At 42.8% G+C, this 22990-nt stretch overlaps 1 protein-coding gene across 1 annotated transcript; it reads left to right on the top strand.

The window, feature by feature from the left end:
• The first annotated feature begins 735 nt into the window (after positions 1–735).
• On the top strand, positions 736–15261 carry tlcd4b (TLC domain containing 4b). The gene is made up of 7 exons (XM_054608198.1): positions 736–877; positions 4140–4292; positions 6438–6527; positions 10986–11044; positions 11971–12065; positions 12184–12257; positions 12334–15261. The coding sequence occupies exons 2-7, from the start codon at positions 4147–4149 to the stop codon at positions 12680–12682; spliced, it is 813 nt and encodes a 270-aa protein (XP_054464173.1). The 5' UTR covers positions 736–877; positions 4140–4146; the 3' UTR covers positions 12683–15261.
• Positions 15262–22990: the final 7729 nt, after the last annotated feature.

Here is a 22990-nt window from a genome sequence, read left to right on the forward strand (position 1 = left end):
GTGAGGGTCTAAGGACAGAGGATGTGAGGGTCTAAGGACAGAGGATGTGAGGGTGTAAGGACAGAGGATGTGAGGGTCTAAGGACAGAGGATGTGAGGGTCTAAGGACAGAGGATGTGAGGGTCTAAGGACAGAGGATGTGAGGGTCTAAGGACAGAGGATGTGAGGGAGTCTAAGGACAGAGGATGTGAGGGTGTAAGGACAGAGGATGTGAGGGTGTAAGGACAGAGGATGTGAGGGTGTAAGGACAGAGGATGTGAGGGTGTAAGGACAGAGGATGTGAGGGTGTAAGGACAGAGGATGTGAGGGTCTAAGGACAGAGGATGTGAGGGTCTAAGGACAGAGGATGTGAGGGTCTAAGGACAGAGGATGCAGAGGATGTAACATGTGCACAGATTATAAAGCCCTCTGAGGCACATCTGTAATTTGTGATTCTGGGCTCTACAAAATAAACTGAACTGAACATATGGCCTTTGTTCCTAGTGGGCGGAGCCTCTGTCGGAGGGGGTGGGAACGTGATGACGTCACCGGTGAACGCCAAAATAAAACTGCTTAAAAAAAAAAAAAGCTACTGGACTCATAGCGGGAGAGAAACCATAGCTGCGGGGAAAGCTTTTATTTATCCAGGTTGTAGTGGTCGGCTGGGGTGCGCCATTGTTCGCCTAGCAGACGAGGCTCTCTCTCTCTCTCTCTCTCTCTCTCTCTCTCTCTCTCTCTCTCTCTCTCTCTCTCTCTCTCTCCTTCCTTCCAGGGGCTGTGTCAGTTTAGCCGTCTTGCTAGCTAACGTCAAGTTGTGGAAGAAAGTGTAGAAGAAGAAGAAGACGGCCGGCTGAACGGGACGCGTACCCGGCTACACAGACCTATGCGACGGACAGCAGGTAACCAGCTCCCCGCTGCACAACCTCACCAGCTCGGTGTCTGTTGTTTAAACGGTATAAACGCGTTGAGCTCCGGACGTCTTTATTGCCTCGTCAGTGGCAACAACATACGTAGCTTTCCCGTTTTAGCCGACAACTTTGGCCCCTGAATCACGTCTTATGGCTTCTTGTTACAACACCTGCCCGACTTGTGTTTGTGAAAGCTGTTTGCTTAGCTGATGATATATAACGTAGCTATATATATATATAAATATATAAATATATATATATATATATATATATATATATATTGACACGTTGCTCGTATCTGCCCGTTACGTCTCTCGGTGCAGAGCTTAATGAGATGGTCGCCAATTGTATAGTATGTGTATTTATTGTCTGTGTAGTTGTATAGTATGTGTATTTATTGTCTGTGTAGTTGTATAGTATGTGTATTTATTGTCTGTGTAGTTGTATAGTATGTGTATTTATTGTCTGTGTAGTTGTATAGTATGTGTATTTATTGTCTGTGTAGTTGTATAGTATGTGTATTTATTGTCTGTGTCTGTGTAGTTGTATAGTATGTGTATTTATTGTCTGTGTCTGTGTAGTTGTATAGTATGTGTATTTATTGTCTGAATCTGTAAAGTTGAGCTGCTGCAAAGGAATTTAAAGGTAATTAATAATAATCACAGGTTACTTTGAGCTGCACGTTTTGTCTCTATTGTGGTGGAAGGTGCACCAGACTGAGAGGGTTAATACAGCGGTTATCATTACATCTGTATCCCTGTTATGGTCCGACCTTCCTGGCAGAGATTGGTGAGGCCGGCCTTGTGGAGGTTTTGTGCCTCTGGAGCTGCTACAGAGACGGGTGAGTCAAACCCATCGTGGTGTAGCAATGCGGTAGACAGGGGTGAGGGGGAGGTTTAGATTTCCAAAAGAAGGGTGGATTGAACCTCTATTATTTATGTATTGATCGATATGTCACGGGGGTCACTTGTTTGCTGACAGTGGCAAGATGGGCCTGGTGGAACAAGGTCAGACTGTGGACGGAGGAGGAGGCTCTCTGCACGCTGCTTCCTCCTCCTCCTCCTCCTCCTCCTCCTCCTCCTGCTGCTCTTCTTCCTCCCAGTGTGAACCAGCCTACCAGGTGAAGAATGCCAATGAATTATTCAGGCTCATGCTGCATAGATCAGCGTGGCCCGGGAATGTGCATAGCTGCTGCTGCTGCTGCTGCTGGGGACAATGAGAGGCTTTTAAGAGTAGTAGGGTGGCTTCCCCAAGAAGAATCGCCTGCCTCAGCTTCCCCTGTTGAACATGCCAGTTTTCTAGAGTGAATAGGGGCACTGGGAACCGTAATGAAGTAGGAGCAGCAGGTCTCGCAGTTGCTTTGATTTGTGGAGTTGTCAGGCATCCTATTTTTTTTTTTCTAAAGATCAAGCGGAAAATAGTCCTGAAGATTGCGTCTGGTGGCTCCGAGCAAAGCTGTAATCTTCATGGTAGTATTTGAATTGATGGGTTTCGCTGGTGCAACTGGTTTTCTTCAACAGCTTGTTGTTTCTTGTGCTTTGTTGACTTGCGTTTTGCAGATCAGTGGGCACGCACAACATTGGGCATTTTTAGGGTAAAAATAGAACCTAATTCATGTAATGTAATGTACCGTAAAGAAACAGCCTTCACCAAGTATATGGCTAAAGTGTGTGAGTTTCCCACCTTTGTGTCTGGCAGTTGTTGGTAATCTTTACCTGGCACAATCCTTATCGCCACCTCGCAATTTCTGTTAATTCAGAATTTCTTAGGCCAGAGTCCAGATCAGCATAAGCTCAGTATGTTGTAATAGCTAAAGAACAAGTGAGAGGTCACGATGGCTTTGCATTCAGCATCATGTTGTGACCTTTGTTTGGTGTTTGTTTTTATTCTGGTAGGTGTTGCAGGAGTATGGACAGTTTTTCTGTCATTGCGTTTGTGACAGGTGGGATGACAGAAGCTGAGAAACAAAGCCAGTTGATGATTTTAGGTCTGCAGCAAAAATACAAAAGGAAATGAGGAAGAGGCAAAACGGCTAGCTAGATGTCAGCAGGATATCTAGTCCCCAGTCCAAGTTGCTATGACTAATGTACTTGATCATATGTTGTCTGTCTTAGGAATGAAGCATTTGGGTTGTTGACCCCGAGACATCCGGTTACCCAGAACACAGTCAGAATTTTTCGCTCTGGAACTCAAGCAGCTCTTAAAAAAAAAAAAAAAAAAAAAAACACGATTACAGTCGGCGCAGTCACGTCAATCTACGATAAATGAATAAACAACTTTATGTGATTCAAATTAATTCTGTACCCCAGGTCGGAAAAAAACATTGAACGTACTGATTTTGCTGTTTTTTGCGATCACGGTGCTATTTCAGGCCATCTGCACTAATCGCCTGTGATTTGAAAAAAGGCTTCTAGTTTGTTGACCTGAGTGAGAGTAAACAGATCTTTTCAGCATGTGTTTACAGACAGCTGCCTGTGTTTGTCCTCATTAGTTTAAATTTATATCGGTTTCTGGTCCAACACTTCTAACATTGATCATACTTAAATCTGCAAGATAAATGGGCATAATGGAAATAAACTAAAACACCAAATGTCTAATAAACAGTTGATTTAAACATAGATATGGGCAGAATGAAGGGCATTGTTAAAGTAGAATACACCCTCAAAACCTGTTACACAGTCTTCCTCTGATTTGAACCTGTGTCTCCATCTTGACAATCGTCTTTTCTTTCCCCCGCTCAGCCTTTGTTTTTTCCTCAGGGATTTTGAGTATGCCTAAACAACCCACTGTAATCCCATTGCAAAATATGCATATAAATGGAGACCTTTTATTCCAAATCTTAATACCCCGCACTGTATTCACTTCATTTATTTTTTTCTCTGTATTTTTCCCTCCTTTGCCCTCAACTGTAGCGCCTTTCATTTTCCACCACCCTTCTCTGATCTGCCCCGCTTGTCTAAAACTCTGCTGTCACTCGCATTAGACAGGCCATGTCTTTGGCTTACACACCCCCCCTCCGTCTCTGTCTCTTCCCTTTATTTCTTTACTTTGTGCACTGGAGGAACCACACAGGGTGCCGCCTCACTCTCTCACCTCCGCCGCCACCTCAGTTTCTTCTTCTGGTGCTGCCCAGGATGACTGACAGTCATCGATTGAACCTGTCCATGTGTATCACCCTCCCCTGTCTCCTGCCTCCCCCCAACCCCTCCCCTCCCTTCCCTTCCTCTCCTCTCCTCCTCCTCCTTGTGTTTAGGTGAGTGATGGAGACGAGAGAGTTGACCGTGGTGGCTGGCAGCTTCGTGGGGTTCCAGCTTCTCTTCTCGGTGGTCAGCCCGCGTCTCTCCACCTACATCACACCGGGCTACGGACTGCTGCCCTCCACCAAGCTCACGGAGTGGAACTCCAGGTGTGCAACTGTTTTTTTATTTCCCATTTATTTGATCTGTTAAATGCCGTAACAGTTGCAAACAGACACCGCTAGCCTGGCTCTGCCTAAAGGTAACAAAATCCGTCTACCAGGTTAGCTGTTTCTCCCTCTGTCCAGTCTTTATGCTAATCTAAAGAGCCCCATTTTCATACTTACTAAACAGACTCTAGAGCAGTATTAATCATCGCATTTAACTCTTGGCAGGGAAGCAAATAAGGGTATTTCCCAGAGTGTAAAACTATCTTTTAATTGTATAATCTCTCACCAGTCAAGGCCCGTTGAGACGTTCAACACACAATAATAAACAGCTATTTAATTCCATCCCACAGAAACGTTTTCAGACTCATCAAGGGTTCAAGGTGCATCTCTTAGACTTTGTCACATGGGAACAGACACGTCACACAGCGCTGTATGCATTTTTACCTTTTGAATGTAATATTTATTGTTTTTAACAGACAATTTAGGAAACTCACTAGATTTTGGAGATTCATGGTCATAGACTGTGTTGACGCTTTTAAGGCAAATACTTTTTCTTATAATTTCACTCAGAAAAACTTGAATAAAACGTTTACATTTTTTTTGCTGGGTCAGCCTTGAGTGAAAGTACACCAACTAGCAATTTGTTATTTAACTTAATTATTAATGGTTTCTTTGATGCTACATTGAAAATGTTGACAGTTTTTGTATAAGTGTGCCTGTCACTGATTGTCCTGTAGACCTGACGCGCCTCCCTACCATAGTCTCGTTGTGTAACACTGCAAGAGCTGACCCGTGTTGAGCAAACACCGGTGTTTTTTTGGTGATGCAGCCCCTCGTCATTCCAGAAAACTACAGCTGTGATGTGGAGCGCAGTGGTTTTAGGTTTCAAGCTGAAGCTTCAGGGACAGCTCTTTTGCTGTCGGCCAGTTACTCACAAATAGCATTCATTCATGTAACTATAGTTTGCATTAGCCTTTCCGCCTTTATGTGAAAGTACAGGGTGCATTCAGCAATGAAAAGTCTGCACTGATGTTTCACTTCAGAGTGGCCTGCTGTTGTATAACAGCCAGCTCTCAGTTTGTCACCGTGTTGTTTATGTAACCACGACTTAAGTGCAAGGAGAAGAGAGGGAGAAAGCATTTCCAAAGAGAGAGCAGGGGTCGACTGTCCAGTATTGAAGCACAGCTGCACAATCTAGGAGACTATTGTTGATATCTTTGTTGTTTCTTTTCTCTTATTTTTTTTTATTGTGCGTTCTCTATCAATATAATTAGAAACTTCTCAAAGCAAACGCGAGAACTAGAGATCGGCTGCAAGATTCGTGTCATATCCTTCACAGACGGCTATATTGACACTTCCTTTAGCCAAGTTCCTCCATGGCTGTTCCATTTTCAGACACTTTGCTGTGATTCGGCAGTAATAATGGACTCATCCAGTCATACAGTAGCCCATCTGTAGAGCTGCGCTTGGCCAGGGCTCGGCCCAGCAGCTGCGGCCCCGTGGATGGGGACTGCTGTTCCTCTAGAAGCTACATGAGGACAGTGGAGGAACTATGTTCCTGGCGGAGGAGAGATAAGGGCCACTGGACCTCTGAAGTATTCCCTTCAGTCACCCAGATAACCACGCCAAAGGTCAAGGTTCGATACTGTGTCAGGCCTGATAAAGAAGACGTGGACTCAGGGGATAACGTAGATGTAATTAAATACATACTGTATGCAAGCACGTTTATCAAGACACAGGAGACATCATCAGACTCAGTTGCATTTATTTATTTAGAGCTATTGTTTCGTTATGTAATATTATACAATTTTTTTAAATAACAAGGTTTGTTTCTAACCTTACTGATTATTTAACACGTTCTGTTCAGAAACGTCAACGTTCAGTGTACCCCTTGGTTTTGCAAAAGCGTACAATGTCAATATAAACGTTCATTTATTTTCTTTAATAGTTATTGGGGGCGAAAAAAACAAAAATAAAATCAGATTTCCATACGGGATCATTTTGAGGCTGGATGGAATATTCGATTGGAAATAGATGATCCGATGTGACGACCCCATAACGGGAACAGCCAAGAGAAGAAGAAACTCTTATTTTGTCTGTCATCATGTGTTACCACTTTGTTCTTGTTTGTGTGTCCGTCCCCAGGTTGGTGTCGACCGTGCACGCTCTGATTGTGGGGTTGTTCTGTCTCTACATCCTGTGGTTCGATGACGCCGTCAACGCCAATCCCGTCTGGTAAGAGGAACAGAAAGCACCAGCTTTTAAAAGTGGTTTCCACTGATGCACGCACTCGCATGCAACTTTTTCTGGTTCTGACCGAAATGGCGATATTTAATTATCACTACTGCAACAAACATAAAACTGATTTAAATTTAGGGTGCCCATTTTGCTGTTTTGATTTCTTTTTTTTTTTTTTTTTTATATGTTAAAAAGTGGATGCCGTTGATGGCAACTAAAGGACAATAATTGGTTGCCAATTTTCCTAAATGGTAGCTAAGGGCAACCTGTGCTGTTCAGCCCTGCAACACTTCATTCATAAATAAAATCTAATGTGTCAGTGGAGTCTCCGGAGGGTTGTAGATTCAGTGGATTTAGCCTTTGATTATTGCCTTTCCTGTCTTCTCTCTGTCTCCCTCTTCCTCTCTCTCCCCCTCTCTCTCTGCTACTGCTGACTGCGTTATTTGCATCAATGTATTCTGAAAAAGAGAAATGGTAATTTCCCCTCCCCATTTTCTCTCTACTCTCCAATATTGCAATCTTTTTTTAAAAGCATTACTCCTCAGCTTTCTGTCTTTCACTTCTCAATTATATTCTTACAAGGCTCTTCTTCCTCCTCCTCTTTCTCTCTTTTCCTTTTCCCCTCTGTTTTGCTTCCTCTCTGGCTCTTGAGCAGACTAGACTAGAATCCCTCCCACAAGGCTCCTTTTCATAGCAAACAACAGCAGCCTAGTGCTCTAGCCCCCCCCTCCCTTCCCTTCTCTCTCTTTCTCCATGTGGACCCCTACCCCCCACCACACACCACCAGCACTCTACGAGCCTCCTCCTGCCTCTAGCTGTCTGTTGCACCCTACATCTCTGGCTGTCGAATCAATGCAGCGCACCTCTCTCGCTCTTATTGTCTCCGCGTTGGCCCCCGGCCAGCATCGCTGATGGAGCTAAAAGGGGGGGTGGGGGATGCAGAAAAGAGGAGGGGGGAGTGCAAGAGGGGATGGGAGACGAAAGATGGGGGGGGGGGTTCTGTCCCTCCCTTCTCCTTCTACAAATCTCCATGTGTTCAGGTGCCTAAATTCTCTTTGTCTTAAAAAATGTTTTTAGTTTCTATCTGTTCTAGGTCGCGCCTTGCCGTTTGCTATGACCGCGCAAAATTCCTCACCCCACCCCCCACTCTTGCTAAACTTCCCCTTGTCACCCACCAGCACCTAGCCGACCCCCAGCTGTATCCCTAATGCCTCAAAAGCTCATCCTGTTGCAAGCAGAGTGGTGCAAGCGATAATTCTCCAGTCAATTCTGATTGTATTACAGCATCATTAAGACCCGTCACACAGCCGCATTGTTCTCTCACGGTAGTGCTTGAGTGGCCAGAGCATGACCAGTAAATTTCATTGTTTTCAGCCGCAGCTCAGACTCTTTCACTCTCACTGGCAGCTCAGACCTTCTGCTGTTATCATAATCCACTCGGTTAACAAGCACCGTGTCTGACCGCGTCCCCTCCCTCTGATACATCTCCTGATTGGCTTATCTGGACCTGACATTAACACGTGCAAGGGCCATCTGAGCAGAATGAGGGTTCAAATGTCAGGGTCGTGTTGAGTTGAGGTCAAGCTGGTTTAGATATAATATTTAACCTCCAATTTTCCAACACGTTTTATTACCTTCCAGGTCGAGTTAGAAGACGTTTCAACCTGATAAATGCCACCTGTTCGTTAGGCAGTGTGAGTTTGTGCTCTATGATCATTAGCACAAATATGTTACCCAAAAGCTAAAAGACAAATTTCACACCAAAGAGTTAGAAGTCATGCTGTCAGAAATTAAATTGTGAAAAGAAATTGTGTTTCTTCCCGAAATATTATTTAAAAATAAAGCTTATGAAATACTGCTCCAGCGAGTGTATTCCATATATTTCATGCTCTATTCTGATTGGTTTGTAGAACAGGGTTGTAGCAGCAGTCAGCTGTCATTGGTCACCAAAGCTCCAAATGGTTTGTTGGTGGAAGCGTCTCACAGTCCAGAGACTTTACCACGTTTCTCTCACGGTTGTCAACTTTAGTCTCAGGCAGCCCAAAAATCACTCAGTGTAACGGACCCATAACTAAGATGGGAGGCAGTCAAGGGAATGGGACAGTCAGAGATGATGAATTAAATAATATAATGAAGTACGTTACAGGTGATGTTACACTCTTATGTTCCACTGAACAATCTGTATGAAGACTGAGATGGAGCAGGTTCAAAATGTTCCTTTTCGCCACATACTTTCTATTGTGTTATTTAAAAAAAAAAAAAAAAACTACTAAAGTAAATTGGCAAACCATGATGCGCATTAAATTGATATTGTCAACTTTACATAAATTTGAATTTTGCCTTAATCATTCAGGTGAATGCATTATAATTCGTGTATGCTTTTTATTATAGTCCCCCTGCAGAGAAAAGCAGAATCTTTTTTTATATAAAGTCTTTTGAAAAGCCATGACCACTTAAAGTTATGGTTCAGAGTTCTTGAAGTTGGGTTCTATGAGGTACTTCTACATATTCAGTGTAATTCTTACAGGCGATGAAGGTCCACGCCCAGAGTTTAGAGAAACAGACAGGACTACCAGCACAGGAGCAAATCAATGTACTGCTGTGGATGGGGAGCAGAAAATGTATTTAAGAAAGTATCAATATCAGATTAAGTATACGCTATATTAAGAATATTTCTATCTCTTTACCTTACCATCAGAAAGCCCTTTGCTACGGGCAAATACAACCTGCATCAAGACTCCTTTGACAAAAAAGGAATTTTACATTGCAGAACACTCGAGTTGCTGATGTACCAGTTTGTTTATTGTGTAACTTTGGTGAATCTGAACTAACCCTTTTTACACCAAATTCACACAGTAACTAAACTAACTAAAAACGTACTATCCTATCGAGGCTATATAGACTAGCAACTCCCGTGTTCTGCTATGTAAAATGTCTGTTTTTGCCAGTGGAGTCTGGTGTCTTTGAATAGAGCCTAGATAACGGCTCCAAAGGGCTGTCTGACGGCAAGGTAAAGCGGTGATAATATTCTATATATAGCGTACACTTAGACTGATGTCCACAGCAGTACATTAATTTGCCTCCATGCTGCTTATCTGTCTGTTTCTCCAAACTGGGGATGTGATACAGCCATGTACTGTAGACTGGCTATGGGTAAGTACTTCATCCAACCCTACTTATACAATATCTGAACTGAATTTGTGAATTCGACAAGTTCTCTTAAATCGCTCAGAGTTCATATAATAATGATGATAAATTCAAAGTGATTTCGAGATTGAAAGATTTTGAGAAAAAAAAATTATTGAAAAATCTGAAACCCATGTAAAACCCCCTGTTTGACATACAAAATGAGATTATCAAGCCGCACTGCAAATGTCAGAAGTGATCTCGTATACAGCAGATAAAATGCCAGTAAAAGAACCTACCCTTGAATTCAAATGAGTGGCTTATGATGGGGCTCCATATCTTTCTCACTCTAGACCAAATGCCAATCAGTTAAGCATATAGCGAGAGAGAAACCTGGGTCTACTGTACATCTAATTAACTGAAGCTGGATCACACTGATTTGATTATCGTGAAGCCTTTGGACTCTTGTGATGGCAGCCTGCAGACTCAGATAGGGAGGGGGCGTGGGGGTTATCCAATCTTATATTTGCCCGCTGCGTTTCAAGTGCAGAGGTAAAGTGATACAACTGATCAGTTAACAGCAGCAGCGCTCACGGACATTAGATTAGACGCATAATCGGTGAGAAAGACGGGGGGTACGCTTCATTTACAAGGTGACCAGGCCAATGAAAATTTCATTTCACGCATTCACACAAATACAATAAGCATAATTTCATACATTCCACTCAGATCAAATTGCTTATAGCAAATGTAGATAAAGATTTGATATGCTAAGCAATATCGGGTGAAATCTGCAGGATAATATAGTGTGTGTGTGTGTGTGTGTGTATATGGGCTGTAGAGTGTGTGTGCGTGCATATGGGCTGTAGAGTGTGTATGTTTGTACAGTATGTGCAACGTGGGCTCCTGTTACACAAGCGGTCAGCCGTGTCATTCGCCATACGATACATTGTGACTGAGAGCAGGATCGGATGTCCTTCGGGTGCAGAAACGCCTCCATTGTCCTTTTTGAGCAGAAGTTATTTGCACCAGAGCGCGTCAGGACTGATTGTTAGACGTGTTATGGACACACCACAAACAAAGCCTTTTCTTTTTAATCAAGACCTAACCATGTATCACAGTAAGCACGTCAACATAAGTCTGTCCTGAGTGAGATTTCTGCTCCATTCATAGTCACATCTTCTCTTTACAGATTATTAATCAGAGGCACACGGTTCAAGCACTTTTAGATTTTTCTGTAATACTAACTGACTCCTTCTCCTCACACCTTGTTTAAATTGTATTGTTTGAATGCACCTTTTTCACATCGTGTTCTCTGCTTTTCCACAGGGGTGACCCCTCTCTCGTCAAACTAAACGTGGCCATAACCTGTGGTTACCTCCTCTACGGTGAGCTATTTTTGTTTGTTCTCCTGTTGATCATTGCTTCCAGTGCGTAGTGTGTGTGTGTGTGTGTGTGTGTGTGTGTGTGTGTGTGTGTGTGTGTGTGTGTGTGTGTGTGTGTGTGTGTGTGTGTGTGTGTGTGTGTGTGTGTGTGTGTGTGTGTGTGTGTGTGTGTGTGTGTGTGTGTGTGTGTGTGTGTGTGTGTGTGTGTGTGTGTGTGTGTGTGTGTGTGTGTGTGTGTGTGTGTGTGTGTGTGTGTGTGTGTTGCGTAAAGACACAAGGGAACGGGACTTTAAACTGACTTTGAAGTTACGCATCGATCTAAACAAAGATCGTAGTTCATACTAATGGGAACAGTATGAGTGATGGAGTGCCTTTTGTGGAGAATTTGGTCCACTCTGTGTTCTAGATTTAGATCGTTATTAGAAATTGAAGGCGAATAACCACAGTTTAGATTCTATATGCCTTCTTCTTCTACAAATGCTTCCGTTATGTTTAACCTTTCCTGTCACTTGTGCAGTTGCTTCTCCGTTTATAGTAACTTGATTATAGTTGCGAACACCAATGCAACGCTGGTCATTTAGATTAAATGCATTGTTGACTACAAAAGAGGCCAGAGTCAATCTGCACTTTGATATGTGAATTTTCAGGTGCATCGACTTAAAAAAAAAAAAAAAGTAATCTCTCCAAAGAAAAACTACGAGTTATAAAGTCCTGTTTGAGGAGTATTTTGTCTTCTCTTGTCTACTGTACACTGTTTTTAGAAATTGAAGGTTATGACCACCGTCTAGCATTAAATGTGTTCCACATTGTCTTCCACAAATGTTCCGTTCCTGCTCTTGTGTTTTGGGTCAGTCGCTGCTCTTTGCCTTTCAATGCAGCTATGAACATAAACGTAATCGTTCTGACTGGCATGTCACTCTGTCCTCTAGACCTGGTGCTGCTGGCGTGTAACTGGAGCACTATGGGGGACAGCTTTTTTCTCTGTCACCACTTGGCGGCGCTCTATGCATATGGATACGTGCTGGTGAGTGCATCGCTCTTCAGGAGTGTTTTAAACTGGAAAAGCACTTACAGACACTGGATTATTCATATGTAATAATGTATTTGTGTTATTTGCTCGTCTGTGTGTTCCGTCATTGCAGACACGAGGCGTACTTCCCTACTTTGCCAATTTCCGCCTCATTTCAGAGTTGTCCACGCCATTTGTGAACCAAAGGTGAGTCAACACATCCACCCTTCTTTGTTTAAAGATATGACACATCATTTCTAATCATCACCTTTTTTTCCTCCAGGTGGTTCTTCGAGTCATTAAAGTACCCGCGATCGCACCGCATGGTGGTGATAAACGGCGTTGCGATGGCGGTGGTGTTCTTCCTGGTGCGCACCGCCGTCATGCCGTCGTACTGGTCCAGCGTCTTCGCCACCTTCGGCACCGAGGACTTCGATCGGCTGGGCTTGGGCGCCCAGGTGGCCTGGATCACCTCCTGCATCGCCCTGGACATCCTGAACACCATCTGGATGTACAAGATCGCCCGCGGCTGCCACAAGGTGCTGACCGGGAGAGGCGGGCGAAAGGCCAAGGAGGGAGCCGAGAAGGAGGCCTCCGCAGACGAGAAGCATGCCAACAACCACACGGACTAAAGAGATGTGGAGGCGATGGATGTGTAGACACAGACGTGAGCGGGGAGGTAAGGCTGGACATCCAGGAACCCTCGCACCCTCTCTCTTTTGCTCTAGACTCGGTGTCCCTTCCTCCCTCCCACCCTCACCCACCAATCCACCAATCTCAGCCCTGGATCTCCTTGTAGTTGGCTAGTGGACTGGACTAACAGGTCCTGACCCGGACACGAGACAAAGAGACCGCTCTCTGACTCCCTGAAGCGTTGGCCTTTGTGGCCTCCATCATTCTGCCGGGTGACATCTCCCCGGTCGCAGACGACGAGGTAGAGCTCGCAAGCACACTTTTAAAACCCCGTCTCGCCACTCGCCACCACCCTTCCTCCCTCGTCTCCTCTCATGCTTCGACTTCAGCCAAAGCCCAATCCTCTGAAGTGCCTGCGAAAGACAGGAAAGCAATAAAACGCGGAGGAAACGAGCTCGCAAAAAAAAAGTCCAACAGAGCTCTTGGCCCCCATTTCAGAAGACGACCACCTCCCGGCGCTCCGCCCACTGCTCCCGAAACGACCTGAGGCTCTTCCCGTCGCTCGCGCTCCGTCCACATGCGAGGAGACGCCGCCCGCAGGACGACTCCCTCGCATCAGATCCATACGGCGTTTTGTGAATCTACAGGGCTCTTGTCTTAAACCTCATCAGACCTCACAAAAAAAACAGAAAAAGAGACAGGAAAAACACCATAATGCCTCTTCTACAGTATCACCTGCTGTGGCCTCCGTGTAACAAGTGGCACCTGCCTATATCACCAGCCATGCCCCTCAAAAACTCCTCACAATTTGGATTATATATATATATATATATATATATATATATATATATAAAACCAAAAATAAGTGCATGCGGTAGAGAGAAAGACGCACTCCCCAACATCTTCAGCTCCTCAAAGGACGATTTTGCCTTTTCAGTATTCATCGTGTCGGCATCTCTATGTGGTTAATTTGTATTGCATCCATGGCAACCCTCTGCCTCACTGGACAGGGCTCCACCGTCCAGCTTGAAAACTTTTGGTTTTTGTTCTACCTCTCCCCCCCGCCTTACAGAGACTCCGTCGCCATGAGTCAGTCAACTTTTTTTTTTGTGTGTTTCTTTCTACTGTAAAGAGTGGTTTTAGCCTTTTATAATGTTATCTGTTGTGATATCACTGATTCAGAGGGGACGACGTCCTCCCCCTCAGTCCTTCCTAACCGTCCCCAGAGCATTTCCCCCCCCGGCCGATGCTCTAAAAACAAAGCGCCATTTTTCTAGAGAAACGCCTCCGGAGGCATTTACACTTCCTCTCATCCCCCTTTGTTCTCAGCAACTCTGAGACTCTAATTTGGGAAATGAGTGGAAAAAAGTTTGCACAAGCATAGAGTTCAAACTATCCACTGTATCTGACACCCTTCGTAAACACTGACATGGTGCTCTTCTTTTTTCCTTTTTTTTTCCTTTTTCCTTTTTCCTTTCAGAATGTCAGCAGTAGGAATGCTTGCAATAGAACATTTTACAAAAATCAAATTTATTAATTAGGACGTACCAATCCGTGACAGTCAGTCAAAAGCAACGTGGCAATCTGCATGTTTTTTGTTTTGTTTTGTTTTTCTGTATAAACTGTAAATCATCACTTCACAGCATGGTAAGATTGACATATTTCTGCAATGCCTTAGCGAATAGTCAACATAGATGAGTAACATCTAAATATGAATTAATCTAATGCTTAATAGGGGGGTTTGTCTTCCAAAACAGTTGGTGTTTTTTGCCTCTCTGAGCGTTCTGAATGCCTGCGTGTTTTTTGATTCCTTTCTCCTCTCCCTGCATGTCTGTACAGTATATACACATACAGTCGCTACTCGGGGCACCTTCTGCACACTGTATGGCTAGACTCACTAATCATTACCACATTCTCTGTACGCCACTTGGCACTTCTTGGTTTTTATGAATCCATGAGCTCTTCGCGGTCGGCAGACGCTCATGACTACATAGCTGATATCATGACGGACAGAGATACAAGAGGATGTTTCAGATTCAAGAGAAATGTGCAAAGGACGGGCTGCCAAGTGTGTACTCCCGTTTCCTTTTTACTTAAAGGAGTACTCCACCGATTTAGCATTTTACTCCTTTGACATTGGGGACTCATGGTCAGCATCTTTTCTTTTTTAATATGCAAATCAATACAGCAGAACCAGATTGTAGCAAAGTTTCAATCCAAATGTAGCGCAACATTTTTCACCAAATTTACCCCAAAAGTCTGCAAGAAAATGAGAATAAATGCGTGTGAGTATTAGTTGTTGCATCGAGAAACAGCTTGAGCCTCTTTATGTTTCATTAGTGCAGACAAAGAGGGTGCAACCAGATGCCGTGATTAAAATAGTACTGGTCAAATCTCAAAACCAATGGGAACGTGACACCTCTGTTTGTTTCATATAGTAATCTGAGGAAGTTTACATTCTCCTCATCGCTCCACACTTGTCCGACACTATTCTTCATCTCTTCAGTGACCAGGAGCGTCAGTTTGCTTTTCCTGTACGTCACTTTGTCATACATGCAGAAACCTTTCCACCAAAGACGAATGTTTCCAATATTTTGCTTTATTTATTTTTTTGAGAATTTGAAACGCACATACAAACGGGTGGATTAAAACACAGTCTTTCTCTTTTTATTCCACCCATTCCTTTTCCTTGTCGAAATGTGGTGCCTACATTACCCACAATGCAACCCATTTGCGGACAGTTCCGTCAGAGACTCGGGCGCGCTAGTAGCGGTTAACATAGCCTCAAGGCCCTCGCTCTCAAGCAGGAAGAAGCCTTTGGCTGTAGCTTTTTTTTTTTTTTTTTTTTTTTTCTTTTACACATTTGTAGACTTTTGATGTGTAAAATCGGTGGAGTTCCCTTTTAAGTCTTTCTATCCGTAGTTGGATCGATACTAGTCTGAGAATTTTCACTGTGGAACTATAAAGCACACTCCCTGTGAAGCAATGACTCAGCGATCTCCTGTATGTCTGTCCGTCACCACAGAGAAGGGGCTCCAGTATCTTGTGCCTTTTTTTACCCCAACACGGTGGATGCGATGCAGCCGGAGTTTTGGATGAGCATGACTTTCTAATGTAATATCCTGTGATTTATCTCCCCTGTACTCCACATGTATACTCTTTGTATATATTTTTATAATCTGCCTGCACAACGATTAATCCGGCCAAGTGTTATAACCCAAAGCTGATCCCTCTCTTTTTGGGGAGTTTTGATGTGTTGATTTCCGTACTCCCTTGAAAACAGGGGTCTCTGATGAATGTCCTGAAGGGATTATTAGTGGCATTAAGATTGGGCTCACAATGTCCGAGGCGATCAGAATGGGAGGCTTTATATTTTTTGTGACTTCGAGAATATACAGGTAGTCAAACGGGGAAAGGCAAGCATCTCTTAAGATTTCTTCGGGGCCTCCTAGAACTCAAAGCTGTGAATAGTTGTAGAATAAAACTGTAATATCGGTCGCGTAGCTCTGTGATAATAATTTGAACACACTGTGGGAGACCTCCTGAGACCGTCTGTGGCATCCTGCACTTTTAGCCGTCTGTAGAGATCAGACCGGGTATTGCTCTCTTGACCCGGGGCCCGTGCACAAAGTTAAAAAGTACGTGAGAGTTACGGTACGTCGCCTGGATGGCCGCAGAGTTTTTGTATTTGTCAGGGTTTTCTACAGAATCCATTTGAAGACCTGATGTTTGTGCTGTATCTCACACCCTGGGGATGTTTGGATAAAAAATTAAAAGAAACGACGGAATGAATTGATGAAGAGGCTGCTAGTGTAAGAACATGATCTGTATTGTATCAGGTTAGAACAACCACATTGCCTTTGTTTCTTTGGGGAGGCCAACGTTCATTATATAATATAATGAATATATTTAAATCTATATATATATATATATATATATATTATAAAGGTATATACAAATTTGTATATATCCGTGATCAAGTGTTGAAACCAGATGTACACTGTACTAATTGAAACCTCTATTCTGGACGTGTTTCATTTTGATGACAGGACGTCTCTTCTTTCTTAGGTACGTTATAACAGAGCTGCATCAGAATCTGGTACTTAAACAGTGTGTATATATATATATATATATATATATATATATATATATATATCACACTCTGTCGGTCGGTCTTCTCAAGGTCACACACGGTACTTTGGCAACTATTATATTTGCCCCATTTCTGTTCTGAGATCTACGATGTCAAGTTTGATCAGAGGTGTACCATGAAATGCGATGGGTTGAATTTCAGTGCTACGACGATGACGGCATTTGTGTAATAATTAAGAATGACTGGAAAAATGCAGACAAACTGATGGCAATTAACTATTTTTCTCAATCTTCCTTTTTTGAACGACTTGCCAGTGTGGCTTGTGTCGTTCCCCTTTCCTGGTTTTGTTTGTTTTTATTTTGTCTTTTAATGCAATGCAATTTCTTGTTTATGATCTGTCTTTATTATTTTTTTTTCTGGAGATTTTAAATGTGAAACAGCCTACACTACACGCAGGCCTTTTGTCTGAGCGTTACCTTGTGACTCTGACTTGTTGTCGTCCTCAATGACCACCACTAATGATCATGTAATTGTAGTGCTGAAAGCTGAGACTTACTTGAAAGTGTTGCTCTTCAATAAAGTTGAAGGCAAGAGGAAATAGTTGCGTGACTCTTTCTTTTTGACTGTTAAGGTAAATGTTTATTCTTACCACGCCAACCTTGGTTTCCTTTTCTACTTTTGTTCCAATTCACCAGATTCCTCAGTTTGTGAGCAGTGATGTCAGCATGGGAATAACCGTCTGAGTTCAGTGTAAATCATCCCGACAGCGGCGCACTGAGCTGGGCCAGTCATTCGTCAGCTGTGGGCTGGTGGTATAACACTTCCACGCCAGGCAAGCCAAGACCAGCTACTGCTAGCTGGCACCACTGCTCCATGTTATTCTCTTCTCTTAAGCTATGTGTGAGGTATTCAACAAAAAAAAGGAAAAAGTGAAGCACAGACTGAGACATTCAAAACGAGATGAAAGGGTGAAACGAGAGGATTAGAAGGAGCATGAAAAGTGAGAGATTTGGAGGTGGGGGTCTGAGCCACAGTAGGTCTGTGATTGAAACCATCTCTCTGTGTGTGTGTGTGTGTGTGTGTGTGTGTGTGTGTGTGTGTGGTGTGTGTTTGCACAAATCGGTCAAGGGGGCTTGTTCAGAGACCGTGCCTGAGGAGCTTTACCAAACATGGTCACATAACAGAGGCTCAATGAAAAAGTTCCTCCTGCTCACCTCGGCACACATTTCGTGGTGAGGGCTTGCTGTTCGACTTAACTCACTCACGGAGGGGATGAACATCATCACCTGCATGTCATGTAGACACAGAAAACACACCTGCGTGTTACAAAAACACACACCGTCCTGTCGTCACCCGATTCATCGCGGTTACTGTGTTTTAACTTAATTGAATTCATGTCTGTAAACGTCAACGCTCCTCTCCACCTCGTTTTTAAGTTTGCTCCACGTGAGTCACTACATTGAGCAAGTTGTAGTTATGTAAAAATAAATTGATTTTCAGGGATATTCCTATTTCAGGAGGAATTTATCCTGAGGACTGTTCCCAGACTTGGGGAAACAAAAACATACCGAAAAATCAACATTCCAGACTTTGGAGAGGCTATAAACGGAGCCGATTTTACAAGGTACTTAAAGACTTGGCCAGAGTTAATCGTAAGGACTTTTAAACCAGTTTGTTATCAAGCAGCACCTAACTGTTACCAGCTTCCTCGGCCAAAGATGTCACCAGACTGTGAGTAAGGGAAGAGAAGCGTGGACAGTTACTTCATTACGATTCCTCAGTTGGCACAAGGATGAAGACGAGTGACTTTTACTACATCTTCAGGTAGCTCCAACTAGAAAAGGCTGAATTGTCTGAAGAAAATGTACATGTGCTGAAAACATTTAAATAGCAGTTAAAGTGCAAAGTTTAAGAGTAAGCGCTGAAGTGAAAAGATCTGAAAAATGTTGAAGCGTCGGTTGAACTTAAAGGACTGAAAAGAGTTTAATTGTCAGTGGAAGCACAAGGAATAAATTGAGCTGGATATTGCTATGGATGTATATATATGTATAATATTGTTCAAGCGTTTGTTGAAAAGAAGACGTCATTGAATAGTCATTTGAAGTGTAAGCACTGAAGGGAGTTGAAATGTCAGTTGTCGTGTAAGAGATGAATGCAGAAAAAATATCAATCAAGAATATATTAATAATGTAACCAGGGAAGGCAGCTAAGTTGTCAACTGAATGGTAAAAGAAAGAAGTTGTTGAGTTAAATATGAATACAATTGATGTGCAAAATTTTGGTTGCTCTAAATTGTGTATGAACAAAGGGTGTTATTAGAGCTGAAGAAGTTTAATTTCATTCAACTTTTTGTTGAAAGGCGAAGACCTGAGACCTGAAAGGGTTTGAAGGGTCATCTTGAAGTTGAAGCATTGAACAGATGAAAGAGTGTTTGTTGACGTATAAGTGTTTAAAGCAGTTGAAGTGTCAAAGATTAGTGCCTTTTAATGTCAGTTGTCATGAAAGCGCCAAAGTGTGTGGACTGTCAATCAACTGACATGTCAGTTTAAGAATAAAAAGAAAGTTTAAGTCTCATAATACGTAACAAGTGAAAGTAGTTGAAGTGTCAGCCCTGCTTGGCCTTCTTTTTTGCGACAGCGTCACGTTTTTCTAGATTTCTTTTTTGCAGTCTGGCCTGACTTGAAATTTTATCTTAAATGTAAGTTAATAGAGTTTTGAAGAAAACATTTTGAAGTATGTTGAGGAAGTTGAAGGACAAAAAGTGTAATTGATGAAAGCGAGCAAACTGACACGACTTTTTGACTGAGTCGAGTTGACGCTTTTGGTTTTATTAACTAAATCCAGGTTTGTTTGAAGCTTCCTGTCCTACCGTAGCGACAGGTCGGAATTATGATGCCATGAACTCAGCATTCATGACTCCCTGAGCTGCGTAGGATCGTGAGGACTTCTACCATAAATAGCCAGACGGAGTCAGAGCGGGGGAGAGGGGAGAAGGGGTCGGTGGGTGGAGGGGTGAGACGGCTTACTGTAGAAATGCCCTTCTGAGTTTCTGAAACGGCACTAATCTCCGTCTCCATCTCCTTCCCTTCCTTCCCCTTGTCTGTATTTTTGCATCTTGCTTCCTCAAAAGTTTTAGTCTTTGAAACTCTCCGTCTGCAGTTTGTCAAAATTTCATGACTCATGATTTCTCCTCATTCACGCCACCACGTCTCTTTTATTCAACAAGTCTTGTCCTATTATCCAATTATCGTCTTATTAGAAATAAAAAAATGTAAATAGTCAAACGGATAAACTGCTCCTTTGTTTGCGTTGCCAGAGCTTACGATCGATCGCACCATCTGAACTGAGCTTTTGAAAAACATACTCTAATAAAACACCGACGGCTATTTAAAGTAAAAATATTGCAAATACAAAGCACATTATCACAGGCTTTCTCCCTCCAGTTGATAAAACAATGTGACAAATTTACTGTCTTTCCTTAAACACGGCCTCTTTACTCATCAGCTACCATCCGTATGACGGTTTTTGCAACACAATATATGTATCCACAAGTGGACTAATAGCCAAGTGTCAGATGAACTCAGAGCCAACATAAACAGCAGAGCCCACCACGCAGTAAATATCTGACTGTAGTCTCTTATTTTTAGTGCGAGGGATTCCTCTTTCACAAGACGTTACATCTTTATCCCTCACGCAGGCGACTTAGGCCCCGCCCTTCTCCCATCATGCCCAAATAAAGTGTCCAAATTCCATGTGTGTGCTTCTTCTCCTCTCTGTGAAATGTTTATAAGACCCTCGCTTGGTTTGTGTGTGTGTGTGTGTGCGTGAGTGTGAGTGAGGGAATGTGACTGTGCATAGACGAGCATGACTTTGTATTTTTGTGTGCAGATTTTTATATTCCAACAGGCTTTTTATGGTAATCCGCTGTGCTTTGATAAAATACTACAAAATTGGTTCAATACAAAATACAAAAATTAAAAGTCTACTATATTGCAATGGTATGAGGAGGGAGAATGACCAGGTTATTAAGTCTATTAAGATGTTCCTGTATTTACTTTTTAAGTGTACTTTCACTAGATTATTAGCCAGTTATTGGTGCACTGAGCTCATCACAGCCATAAAAGACTGAGCTCATGTGTCCAGATGTGCAACAGCATCCACATAAGAACATCTTTTCTTATTTCCTTCATCAGCTTGACCCCATTTTCAAGATATTTAGTCTAACAGGTATCTGAATCCGCCTTCAAATCCCCACCATGTGTAACTACAGAATGTAAACTGACGCTTCAACTTCTGTCAGTGTTTACATACAAACTGAATCTTCAACTGCGTGCAATGCACACACCTCAACCGTCTCTGGCCCTTCAGCTTCAACGGATATTTCAATAGCTTTCAAGTGTTTAAAGTGCTTTTATCTCCTACAGTTCAACTGTTTTCACCAGTTCCATACCAGCTGACACGTCAACTAATACCAGTGCACGCAGTTCAATGATCTCTGGTTCACTTCAACTGAAATTTCAATTGCTTTCAACATTTCAAAATATCTTTTGAGTATATTCACCTCTTACTCTTTAAATGACAATCAACTTATTTCGATGTAGAGTCATCAGCTGACATTTGAACCGCCATCGCTGCTTACATACCAACTGACACTTCAACTATAAACAGTTCACACACTTCAGCTCTTTTCAGTTCACAGCAGCTCACTGCTCCTAAAAATGCTTAGGATGGATTAAATTAAAACTTTGGAAAAAATGTAAATGCTTTCAGGAATTACAATCAACTTCAACTGTTGTTCCCATATGTCTCACATGCAAACAATTCCTATTTTAAGACCTTTAATTCATTTTTTTTTTGCATAAGTAAGCACGAATATCAAAAAAACAAAAAGTATTTCTTCTTAAGGCAATTTTATGTTGCTCCACAATTAATACTTCTCTGGCTGAGTATTGCTTATTGCTTTACTGCTCAGTCTCTTCATTGGTGTCACTCTCAATATCTGCCGGCGCCTCGTCAGATTTCGGGACTGCTGATGGTCTTGGTCTCCGGTTGGACTGTCCGGACCTCTTGCCTTTATTCAGAAAATGTTGCCTTTTCTTGTTTTATTTTTTCTTGCCTTATTCTATTGTAAATGTAACTATCCATGTTAACTTCCTCTAAATTCTATCTCACACTGCCAGCATATCAATCTGATTGAGAAATAGAACTCCTTTTCTTATATAAAACTAAAATCTAAAAAGTTTTAGTCCATAAAAATCAGTCTTCAAATCCCAGCATGTATAATTCACAAACCTTCTCTACCTCTCAAGACATTGAAGCCCCCAAAGACCCAGAAACTTTTAAGAGTGCATGCCCCTGATGTCCTCGCTGGTAGCTACACCCTTAGAGCTAATCATGCTGTTTTCAGTTTTACTTCTCTCAGTTATCAACCTATTGGTTCCTCAACACAAGGATAAGATATCATATATATTTGTTAGTGTCCCGATATTAAATTCATCTTTCACGCTAAATGCTTTGGGGTGCATTTGAAGCTGTAGGATCAATATTAATCAAGTGCTGAACTCCAGAAACTGAGGTTGAACTTTTTTATATTTCCTGCAGAATCATTAATGTCATGTCTGTTTTTTATTCTTGAGTCACTAAGCTATCCAAGAGCACAGTCAAACATCACAGCTGCATTGTGCTGCATTGTGCACATTGTGTTGTGGTCAGTGACAGTCACTCATGCAGACCCTCATTATTTTCAACTGCCTGTGTGTATAAATCCTCCACTGACCGATTGAATTCCCTTTGTATTGTCGCTGGGTGTCTGTCCAGTAATCTCTCATTGTCTATCGCCACCAGCACAGCCTCATATGGGTCCCTCTTTTATACATCCCTGGCCTTTCTGGAGCGTTCCTGTCCGACATGCCTGCCATGTGTCTGGTAGTGACAAACACACACCCAACCACTCACACACAAGTGAAAGCATGGGATGAATCATGCTGTCTGTGGAGGCGCCCTATCTGCACCCCCACCCCCTGACACTCCACTCCACAGACCCCCTGAATCTGCTGCATTCCTTACCTTGTCACCCGCCTACCTAGTGGGGGAGAGGGAGCGACGCTCTGGAGTAAAACAGGAAAATCACCTCATTGCTCCCAGAGTTACGTCAGGCGCTCTACAGTAGCTTCCACGTACAGTGATACAAATGTCAAATATGCTGCATCACTCC

Source organism: Anoplopoma fimbria, chromosome 11 (assembly GCF_027596085.1).
Source record: "Anoplopoma fimbria isolate UVic2021 breed Golden Eagle Sablefish chromosome 11, Afim_UVic_2022, whole genome shotgun sequence".
Taxonomy (NCBI): Eukaryota; Metazoa; Chordata; class Actinopteri; order Perciformes; family Anoplopomatidae; genus Anoplopoma; species Anoplopoma fimbria.